The 12,634-nt window shown below is 37.4% G+C and overlaps 1 protein-coding gene across 2 annotated transcripts in view; it reads left to right on the plus strand.

Moving 5' to 3' along the window:
* Positions 1–11,130, plus strand: part of LOC121385746 (B-cell receptor CD22-like) — a 44,417-nt gene extending 33,287 nt beyond the window's left edge. For both annotated transcript variants that reach the window (XM_041516515.1, XM_041516516.1), the window contains 4 exons: positions 4,684–4,746; positions 7,109–7,168; positions 9,558–9,588; positions 10,610–11,130. In XM_041516515.1, the coding sequence (XP_041372449.1) occupies positions 4,684–4,746; positions 7,109–7,168; positions 9,558–9,568 (134 nt within the window). In that variant the 3' untranslated portion in view covers positions 9,569–9,588; positions 10,610–11,130. The remainder of the gene's footprint in view (positions 1–4,683; positions 4,747–7,108; positions 7,169–9,557; positions 9,589–10,609) is intronic.
* The last annotated feature ends 1,504 nt before the right edge of the window (positions 11,131–12,634 follow it).

The raw sequence follows: 12,634 nt of genomic DNA on the forward strand, positions 1-12,634 counted from the left end.
AAACCTTGAGTGAGTGCTCCGCAAGGCTCAATGGATAGGTGTAAACCACTTGCACCGACCAGTGATCCATAACTGGTTCAACAAAGGTCATGGTTTGTGCTATCCTGCCTGTGGGAAGCGCAAATAAAAGATCCCTTGCTGCTAATCGGAAAGAATAGCCCATGTAGTGGCGACAGCGGGTTTCCTCTCCAAATCTGTGTGGTCCTTAACCATATGTCTGACGCCATATAGCCATAAATAAAATATGTTGAATGTGTCGTTAAATAAAAAAACATTTCTTTCTTTATTTCATTCCTTTTCTTTAAATGTGGTGTTGTTTCTAAAGCAATTAAAAGTGTGTCTTATTCATTTTAGTAAAATATTCCAGGAAGTCTCCTGACCCTACGTTGTCTGAAGAAAGTGAGACAGTTACTTTACATAAGTTAACATGATCAATACAGAAAACCCATTGAACTAGGTTATGCACATGCACAGTCACGCTGAAAAAAACCAATTGTTAAAGGAATGTGTAAGCAAGGCTGTTGGATTGGTATGCATATTCAATAATATATAATGCACATTATTGCTTAATATCAACAAGTATATTATTATATTTAATTAATAAAATGGTTAAATGTGATGGCTATTAGATATAACGGGCACAGCCATTTTGTTCCATTCCAGTGAATACGCCCTCCGGCGAGCTGGAAAACAGAAAAACAATAGATAATGTCAGGGTTACCGTACATAGCAATTATACACAGAATATGCCATGGAGCAAGGAGAGAAAGGGAAGGAAGAAAGCTAAAATAAGTATTTCCTCCAAACCAGCAACATTGTAAAACAAACAAACATAGTCTTTTTTTATATAAAAAATCAGGCTGGTCGTTTAAATATTTTCCAAAAATTGTTACAGATCAAGTTTGATTTTCGTGCGATTTACCCATTTTAACAAAATTATGGCCCTTTAACTTAAAAAGATATGAAACATTGTTTTCCAGACTTTTTTTCCCACAACTGCTCAAGATACTAAGCTGAAATTTTGTGTATAGGTTTATCAGATACTGCTACATATCAAGTTTGACTTTCATGTCAATTTATAAAAAAAATTCAGTCATGGCCGTTGCACTTAGGATATACTAAAAAAAAATAACGCCAGGTAGAAGACATGTATTGCTTGAGAAATACTCTCAAAATACTTGTTTAGTAGGAATTGACATTCACTGTCTCTTGACTAAAAATATGTGCTTGTTTGGTTGTCCAAATGTCTGTATAGGGTGTATACTATACCAAATGAAATCCCATAGACGACAATAGTAACATATGTGGCTAAAACTCCTACCTGCAGCGTATCAATCGACAAACGCCACGGATATAAATACTACCAGCCCTCACACTTAAAGTGAATCAGAAAAAATTGGGGGTCAAGCTGCTCGTTTCTGAGATAATGGGTAGCGTCTATATGACTATCCTAGTTCCGCACAAAATTTGAGTACTTTTTTTTACAGGTACCCCATACATGTTTCAAGCACAAGGCTACTTGACACATTGGTACTAGATGAAATAAAATTGCATATTTTTTTACCCAGATGAAACTATTATATTTTACAACCAACACACTCACATTTATGACCAATCACAGGACTTGACCCAGCCGGAAGTTATTTGGTTTAATACTACCTGTAGAAGCTTATGTGACAGTTTATTGACTCGACTGTCTGGTGCGCATAAAACATTTTGATGATTTGAATTTATAATTACAGTCAAACACGTCTTTAAGTGACCACACAAGGGAGTAGATAAAAGTGGCCGCTTAAGACAGGTGGCCGCTGATTACAGGTTGTCACACACAGTCTTTAAAACATTTTTTTTCTTCTTGTTTTACCATCTGTACTGCTAATTAACGGATGTGTGTTTCACAGTTGACTATAAATCAACTTTTGACAGACAAAATGCAACTGGAATGTATCAAGTTAACCGTTCTCACCAATTTTGTTTTCTTTTTTCCATTTAACTATTTAGTTGCTACTTCATGTGGTGTATTGTCATAGTACATGTAAGTGAATCTACATATATCAAGCGTTGCCGGCCCAGAGGCAGTTACATGCATTCCAGAGTCATAATTTCCTAATTGACACACAGTCGAGATGTCGGGACTGAATGAGTACTACTAGGGTTCCTGAAGGTGTGAAGATTGGTTATTTGCTGCACCTTATCGCTGTTGTTAAACTATCCCTTTTATATAACATTTACTGTGGCCGCTTAATACAGGTATTTTATTGATTTGGGATCAGATTTAGCTGGCTGCTGGCCATGTTAGACAGGTGATCGCTTATTACAGGTACATTTACATTATGAATCATTTGGGAGGAAAAAAAAGTGTCCGCTTAAGGCAGGTGACTGCTGTTTACAGGTGACCGCTAGGACAAGTTTGACTGTAACTGTAAGAAATGTGAAAATGTTTGTCAATTCAGAGCACTTCGTCTGATGATAAACATAAACAATATTACTCGTCTCCAAATAAATATTGAAATTTCTTTGCTGGGGTATCACATGGTGCAGGGCGGGACGTAGATCAGTGGTACAGCGCTCACCTGATGTGTGATCGATCTAGGATCAATTCCCATCGGTGGGCCCATTGGGTTATTTCTTATTCCAGCCAGTGCACCATGACTGGTGTATCAAAGCTCGAATGACCAAATGTTTGACATCCAGTATGTGCCAGAATTACCAAATGTTTGACATTCAATATGTGACAGAATTACCAAATGTTTGATATCCAATATGTGCCAGAATTACCAAATGTTTGATATCCAATATGTGCCAGAATTACCAAATGTTTGACATTCAATATGTGACAGAATTACCAAATGTTTGATATCCAATATGTGCCAGAATTACCAAATGTTTGATATCCAATATGTGACAGAATTACCAAATGTTTGATATTCAGTATGTGACAGAATTACCAAATGTTTGACTTGTGAAAATTATCCAGTTGCTTGACATCCAATAAGTGTTTGAATTACCAAGTGTTTGACATCCTGTGCATGTCAGAATTACCAAATGTTTGACATCCAATACGTGACAGAATGACCAAATGTTTGACATCCAATACGTGACAGAATTACCAAATGTTTGACATCCAATATGTTTCAGAATTACCAAATGTTTGACATCCAATACATGTCAGAATTACCAAATGTTTGACATCCAATATGTTTTAGAATTTCCAAATGTTTGACATCCAATATGTTTCAGAATTACCAAATGTTTGACATCCAGTATGTTTCAGAATTACCAAATGTTTGACATCCAATATGTGACAGAATTACCAAATGTTTGACATTCAATATGTGCCAGAATGACCAAATGTTTGATATCCAATATGTGCCAGAATTACCAAATGTTTGATATCCAATATGTGACAGAATGACCAAATGTTTGATATTCAATATGTGACAGAATTACCAAATGTTTGACTTGTGAGAATTACCCAATTGCTTGACATCCAATAAGTGTTTGAATTACCAAGTGTTTGACATCCTGTGCATGTCAGAATTACCAAATGTTTGGCATCCAATATGTGACAGAATGACCAAATGTTTGACACCCAAAATATGTGTCAAAATTACCAAATGTTTGACATCCAGTATGTTTCAGAATTACCAAATGTTTGACATCCAATATGTTTCAGAATTACCAAATGTTTGACATCCAGTATGTTTCAGAATTACCAAATATTTGAATATGTTTCAGAATTACTAAATGTTTGACATCCAATATGTTTCAGAATTACCAAATATTTGACATCCAATATGTTTCAGAATTACCAAATGTTTGACATCCAATATGTTTCAGAATTACCAAATGTTTGACATCCAGTATGTTTCAGAATTACCAAATATTTGACATCCAATATGTTTCAGAATTACCAAATGTTTGACATCCTATAATTGATGATCAGTGATCAACATGTTCTGATGATCAAGGCTCAAAATTCAAAATTGAAAGACTGTAGGCAGCAAATGCCGCTTAAAATGTATAATATATATTTTCTGATGATCAGTTTCTCAAGCAGCTATATTGCTTTCTAAAAGAAGCAAGTTCATTTGAGGGTTGGAATTGTTAATCCTTGCAGACATGTTTATTAATCATGTTGCTACTGGTTGAAAGGGTTTACTCCTTTTCTTTAAATGTGGAGTTGTTTATAAAGCATTTCAAGGTGTTCATTTTAGTTTAATATTATGGAAGTCGATCCTTGAAAGAAACTTATTACTTTGCGTAAGTAAATAGGGTCTTTACAGCAAGATTATGCAAAACAAGACTTGCATGATTAAAGTGCGAACAAAACAATTGTCAGTGTTTATATTTTCAGAGGCTTGGGGTGGTATGTAGCTCATATGATATATCATCTTCAAGGCACTAGGTTTTTCTATTTCTCTCTCTCTCTCTCTCTCTCTCTCTCACACACACACATAACAAAAAAACAAGAAAAAAAAAAATAACTGAGTGTTGGACACAAAATTATATAACCATAATTTGTCATGGGTATTAATAAAGACATTTAGTTCATTAATATGTGGACACATTTCATGTTGAAAGGGTTTATATTTGTTACCTTATTTTTTTCTTTTCTTTTTTTCTTTTTTAAGACTGGCGTTTTTGTTTTCTTAAACAATTCATAGTGTGTCTTCTTTTTAGGTACTTGTTCCAAGAGGTCTTGTGATTTTACATCATCAGGAGAAAGCCAAACATTTACTATAGGTGAGCTACTAACAAGACATTTACAGAATAACTAAGTTATATACTGACGAAATACATGAATTAATGCTCCCAGATGAAAAGTCCTCTTTATTTTTTTATTTTTTTTATTTTTTTATTTTTTGAATTATATTTGAGTTACTCTGAAGCCATGCCAGCTGTATAGTCCTTTGATGTAGTATCGTCATAGTTTTCAAGCTGTTACAAAGTTTCTCAGATGTTTTATTTTCTAGCTCAATGTTGTTTTCATTTATGAATGCAAAACTCCCAATAAGAAACCCAAACCAAGTTTTATTAAGGGTGTTAAAGTCAGACTATTTTTTCTCTATTAGAGCCATTTTTTATGCTTAGATTATCCATATCCATACATCCATAGGGAATAATACATAAGTGGCCGTTAGATACCATTTATCTCGCGAGTTGTTTTAAAATGTATCTTAATGAGCGAAAGCGAGTTTGGTACATTTTTTAAACGAGTTGTGAGATAAATGGTATCTAACGGACACAAATGTATTATTCTATTTCTTGCATATCCTAAAAAAAATCATGTTTTAAGCAAATTTTAACATCTTTTTCGACTAAAAGTTATTTATAGCCATTGCACTTGTAGCTAACTTATGCGTCACAGACCCATGATTGTCAGGTTAACTAGACGTCACAGTGTAATCGATTTCCACCGTGCTAGTTTTTTTATTGGATGTATGACATTGGTGACCTGGTCATCACCAGGGAGCAGCCAGTAGTATGTCTTGAAATTGTTAACACACGTACATGTGTAAACAACCCATGTGTTATCAAAAATAATGCATGGTGTTCAAACCAACAGGTGTGTAAAACAAATAGTGTTTCTGGTCATCCTGGTGTTTGTACGATGAAATGCATTTTGTTAGATTTGTGTAAGTTATGATCCTTGAACTGTGGAGATATGAAATTGTTTGGGCCTGGTAGGGAACATGCTTATGTTGTTTTTCAGCCACAGCAATTAAAGGGACAGTCCTGAGTGTACTACCATTGTAAAATGATTCAGAGCAATGCAGCCTTTTCGATGGCGTAACATACAACTTAAATACATTTTCTCATTTAAAATATCAGTGTCTGTATTCACAAGGTGTTTGTTGTTGTCCTAATGCTTGTAGTAGCCCAGACCGGATTTCACCTCCCAATAATTTTGTACGTACGAAAAAATATATATCACAAATTGAAGTAAAAACTGAGTGCTACAAACATTAGTACACGACCGCAAACACATTCGATATACAGACACTGGTATTCTAAACAAGAAAATGTATTTAGTATGAAATAGTTGTCGCCAACAAGGCTGTGTTATCGCAAACGTCTTACAATGGCTGCAAACTCAGGACAGTGCCTTTAAGAAAATGTCCATGGCAGAAAGACATGTCATGGACAAAAAGCCTGAATATAGTCCAAGACAAAAACGTGCCATAGAGAATTAAAAACTCCACGGCATTGCTGGTTGCCATGGGCAACTGCAGAGGTTGCTTTAGCAGTACTCAGAATGTTTGTTCTATAGGATATATATACTCAGCGTCTCTATTGAAGGGTCACTCATATTGTTAGTACTACACATGGTAACGATGCCCGTCCAACACACTAATTATGAAAGAAGGAATGTATGGCCTTCATGGATTAACCCCAGAGTGAGGTTTCCTAAGTAGCATTTGGATTTCAATATGAGTAATGGTACTTCCGGTTATAGGCCACAACAGAATGGTAAAAGTTATGCAAACACGTGTACCTACTATCACCCCAACAAATGGGTTGTCTCAACGCACCCATGTCTGGAATTCTGTATGTTGTGCCCGTGCGATGCGTTCTCACCATGGGTATAAAAGTGTGCATGCATGATTGCCATCCACGTATTCATGCACACTTCAGTTGAAAATGCAGTGGACTTCAGGGCTTCTAGATTATGGTATCCCCACTCCCATGGCTAGTCATATTCATTGTTGGGCTAGTAAATAACTACTATCTCCATGCACGATGGCTAGTGAAAAAAAAAACAAGTTGTCAAATGCATTTAAGTCCATTTTGTAAATATGAATATCCTGCTTCCCCCCACCCAATATCTAAGGGCTTTTAAGCTCTATGTCCATCTTTAGGTGACATAACCTATTCTTACTACATGTGTATTAGTAAATTTGTATTTACTTAAAGTAAGGCTAGTGAATTTTTAATCATGGCTGGTAAATAAATGTAATCACTGATCCCATGGCTAGTGGATTTTATAAAATTTCTAGAAGCCCGGTCTGGATTTCCTTTTTCTTTTTCAGTAGGGCTAGCTTATGTTTCTTTAAAAAAAACTTGTTTAAAGCAGTTGAATGTGTGTCTTGTTTTTGTTTTTCAGTTAATTCTGAAAGGTCTTTTCTACCTTTGTCGTCAGACGAAAGCCAAGAGCTTGTTTCAGGTAAGTTAACGGGATCTTCACAGTGTAACCAATGAGCAATAAGTTACTGACTTCCAAATAAGTATGGGGGCGGGATGTAGCCTAGTGGTAAAGCACTTGCTTGATGTGCGGTCGGTCTGGGATCGATTTCCATCAGTGAGCCCATTGGGCTATTTCTCGCTCCGTCCAGTGCACCATGACTGGTACATCAAAGGCTGTGGTATGTGCTATCCTGTCTGTGCTATCCTGTCCTATCCTGTATAAAGTCGCGTTTACTTACGCACATTAATTTGTGAACAGATGTGGCGCAGTATTTATGGCCATTATTACCAGTAACTGTTTTACTGACCAGGAATATTTTTTGGAAACAATCTACGATTCATATCTCAATATTTCTCGATTCATATCCCAATATTTCTCGATTTTCGTTGTTTGTAAAATGGTCAAATTACTTTTCAAACTAGCTGTCACAATCAGCTATCAATTCTTGAAAATGACCGTCATGCTCTGCCATTGTTGTCAAGCGAAAATACTCGCCACATTTCAACTAAATATTCCTTGGTCTTTTTTACGCAAAAAATAAAACACTAAAGTGGCCATTAATTATCATGATTAGTGTTGATCAGTGTTGTTCTATTATTATTTCCAATCAGTGCTGTACATGTGTGCAGAATTGCAGGAAATATGGATGAGTACATGTACTGAATGCAGAATACATAGAGCATATTTCATGGTTTTGGTCAAATATGATTTATATCTCATCGATTGAGTGAAGTTTGCAATACTATCTCACAGATATTGAGAGAAAACCCCCACTGTCGTCCACTTCTTCAATTAGCAGCCAAGGATTTTTATGTGCACCATCCCACAGACCAGGTAGTGTACACCACTGCTTTTGATATGCCAGTCGTGGTGTATGGGGATTATCAATCCCAGACCGACTGCACATTATCCCGCCCCTTAAATATATATAGTCAGAAGGTTAAAAAGTAAAGTAAAGTTTGTTTTGTTTAACGACGCCACTAGAGCACATTGATTTTTAATCTTATCATCGGCTATTGGACGTCAAACATATGGTCATTCTGACACTCTTTTTAGAGGAAACCCGCTGTCGCCACATAGGCTACTCTTTTTACGACAGGCAGCAAGGGATCTTTTATTTGCGCTTCCCACAGGCAGGATAGCACAAACCATGGCCTTTGTTGAACCAGTTATGGATCACTGGTCGGTGCAAGTGGTTTACACCTACCCATTGAGCCTTGCGGAGCACTCACTCAGGGTTTGGAGTCGGTATCTGGATTAAAAATCCCATGCCTCGACTGGGATCCGAACCCAGTACCTACCAGCCTGTAGACCGATGGCCTAACCAGGACGCCACAGAGGCCGGTAGTCAGACGGTTAAAGCAATTCAATGCGTGTCTTTATTTTTTTAGCTAAATATTGTGAAAAGTCTCCTGAACCTACATCATCGGTTACTTCACATAAGTTAACAGGGTCTGCACAGTATAACCAATTAACTACAAGTTATTGACTGTTTGTTCCAAATAAATTAATTAATGGTAGCTCAGAGATGCATGGAAATCCTGAGGATTTTCCTGAAATTCCGAATTTCATTAATATGTGAATTAGGACACGTTACCGGTACATGTTTTGTGTTCTTACATGTTCAAAGTTTATGAGGTATTTTGTCCTCAAATCCACCACACACACACACACCCTCCACACACACACACACACACACACCCTCTACACACACACCCTCCACACACACACACACCCTCTACACACACACCCTCCACACACACACACACCCTCCACACACACACACACACCCTCCACACACACACCCTCCACACACACACACACCCTCCACACACACCCTCTACACACACACACACCCTCTACACACACACACACACACACCCTCTACACACACACACACACACACCCTCTACACACACACACACACCCTCTACACACACACACACACACACACACACACACCCTCTACACACACCCCCTCTACACACACACACACACACACCCTCTACACACACACACACACACCCTCACACACACACACACACACACCCTCTACACACACACACACCCTCTACACACACACACACACCCTCTACACACACACACCACACACACACACACACCCTCCACACACACACACACCCCTCTACACACACACACACCCTCTACACACACACACACACCCTCTACACACACACACACCCTCTACACACACACACACACACACACACCCTCTACACACACACACACACACACTCACTCACTCACTCACTCACTCACTCACTCACTCACTCACTCACTCACTCACTCACTCACTCACTCACTCAATTAAATTAAAATTATATACTTTTTCTTTTCTATTTTTCAGAAAAAAAGTAAAAAAAGTAAAATAAAGATGTGTAAGTGTGTTCAATGTTTCTTGATAATATTTGTGCAATTTCAGTTACTGTGTGAGTGTAAGCAATTTTTAAGAGAGATATTCAAGCATGCCTCTCGTGGACATTCTCTTGGTTAAAAGTACTGTATTATTGTTCAACTTTTACATGGTAAAAAGGCTAGATGGAGGGGTTTTCCGGTGGCGACAGAATCAACTTTTGTGTTTAGCTCAACATTGAAGTTCTGTGTTTATGTACATGTACCTAGCTCCCTTACTAACAAACTATAAGTCCACAATCATTGAAACTTCATTCAATACAAAGAAAGAAATGTTTTATTTAACGATGCACTCGACACATTCTATTTACGGTTATATGGCATCTGACGTATGGTTACGGACCACAGAGATATTGAGAGAGGAAACCTGCTGTCGCCACTTCATGGGCTACTCTTTTTTTCGATTAGCAGCAAGGGATCTTTTATATGCACCATCCCACAGACAAGGTAGTACATAACACGACCTTTGATAAATCGGTCGTGGTGCACTGGCTGGAGCGAGAAATAGCGCAATGGGCCCACTGACGGGGATTGATCCCAAACCGACCGTGCATCAAGCAAGCGCTGTACCACTGGGCTACGCCTCGCCCTGTTTGGCAAGAAATGCATTTTGAACCACATGTACATGTATATTATAAACGCCAGGATGACAGGAAACACATCTGATTTGTCAGAATTCATCATTTTAAAAAAACAAATTTATTAATAACACACACACGATTCCCTGTTACACTGTGCCTACCCCCATCCAGGGGAAACAAGGGCAGGTGGTCAACATGTCCCAGGAATTGTTTTTAACATTTAAAAAAAAAAAAAAAAAAAAAAATCATATTTTACAAATGTTTTATATAATTTGATAGAAAAAACAAGTAATGGCCAGGAGTGTTTTACATTTCTTAATAACTTGGTTCAGTGCCTTCAATTTGTTTGTGTTATAATTCTGATATTTGTTTTCTCTCTCGTTGTTTTTTATTGACATTCTTCTAGAAATTAAGCCAAATCCTCAACAGTCTTCAAATTTCGAGCTCACAAATCTCACCCACTCCCAGACTTTGAATTTGCCCAAGAAACCTGGTGTTACGGGATACAGACACTGATCTAAAGGGGTTTCTGAAGGTACATGCAGCTCCATTCTGAACCTCAAAGTGCCCTGAATCTCCTGTGACCAACAGATGAATACAATGGATTTATTTCTTCAAATCAAGGAGATGTAATATCTAGGACATCCAAAGTATTTCTGGAGGAAGATTGTCGTATATATTCTACAGACAGAAGTAGGATATTACGTGAAATCCTGGAATCGATGTTACTTGAAATCCAACAGGGAAGATTGTCGTATATATTCTACAGACAGAAGTAGGATATTACGTGAAATCCTGGAATCGATGTTACTTGAATGAATGAATGAATGAATGTTTAACGACACCCCAGCACGAAATATACATCGGCTATTGGGTGTCAAACTATGGTAATGGAAACAAGTAAGGTGATGATCAACATCAACACAAAAATTCAAGATATAAATAAAAACAGTGTAAAGAACTGCAAAAATAAAAATACAAATATCACAGATAGATACTGACTTTAAAACTTCAATTTGTGCTGTATTGGCCATTCTCAAAGAGAATGTTACACCCCTGCACCACGGTGAGGTTACAGCACACGCAGGGGCGATGTTACTTGAAATCCAACAGGGAAGATTGTCGTATATATTCTACAGACAGAAGTAGGATATTACGTGAAATCCTGGAATCGATGTTACTTGAAATCCAACAGGGAAGATTGTCGTATATATTCTACAGACAGAAGTAGGATATTACCTGAAATCCTGGAATTGATGTACATACAGGATGTATCATCCTCGGAGTAGCAGTCCTATGGACAATATACTGACAGTCATTCATGGGAGTTGTCATGACTTGACAAATATACTCTTGACTGCAGAAACAATTATGTGATTTGGATTAAGATTTTGTTTCATTGGTAGCAGGCATGTTGAAGAGATTCGAGTAAGAGACTAGCAGCTGCAAACGATTTCTGCAATGGATACTACATCGGGAATTGTTGATAGCCAAGGTTTGCCTGACTTTTGAATGATGCCGATCTTCAGAAACATGCATTCCTATGATCAAGGGACAGAATTTAGCTCAGTCGGTTGAGTACTCACCTGAGGTGCTTGCGTCAGAGGATCAAATCACCTCAGTGGATCCATTCAAATGATTCATTTTTTTCTCTCGTTTCAACCAGTGCACCACAACTGGTCAAAGGCCGTGGTATGTGCTTTCCTGTCAGTAGGAAAGTGTATATAAAAGATCCCTTGCTGCCTTAAGAAAAATGTATCGGGTTTCCTCTGATGACTATGAGTCAGAATTACCAAATGTTTGACATCCAATAACCGATGATAAATTAATCAATGTGCTCCAGTGGTGTCGTTAAACAAAACAAATGTTTCCTATGATCATCTTCAGAAACATGCATTCTTATCATCTTCAGAAACATGCATTCTTATGATCATCTTCAGAAACATGCATTCCTATGATCATCTTCAGAAACATGCATTCTTATCATCATCTTCAGAAACATGCACTCCTATGATCATGTTCAGAAACATGCACTCCTATGATCATCTTCAGAAACATGCATTCCTATGATCATCTTCAGAAACATGCATTCTTATCATCTTCAGAAACATGCACTCCTATGATCATCTTCAGAAACATGCATTCCTATGATCATCTTCAGAAACATGCATTCTTATCATCTTCAGAAACATGCACTCCTATGATCATCTTCAGAAACATGCACTCCTATGATCATCTTCAGAAATATGCATTCCTATGATCATCTACAATCTACTATGTTGACAATCATGTCTGTTGATACTATTAAAAACAACTAAACAACAAAAACTAGTATTGTTTGTAGCTTGTTAGTCGAAGATGCAGAATTGCTAACATCAATGACTTGGGTAACATTTGGAGTCACAAGGTTCTGTCAAGCCAGTTAAGCGGC

Source organism: Gigantopelta aegis, chromosome 12 (genome assembly GCF_016097555.1).
Source record: "Gigantopelta aegis isolate Gae_Host chromosome 12, Gae_host_genome, whole genome shotgun sequence".
Taxonomy (NCBI): Eukaryota; Metazoa; Mollusca; class Gastropoda; order Neomphalida; family Peltospiridae; genus Gigantopelta; species Gigantopelta aegis.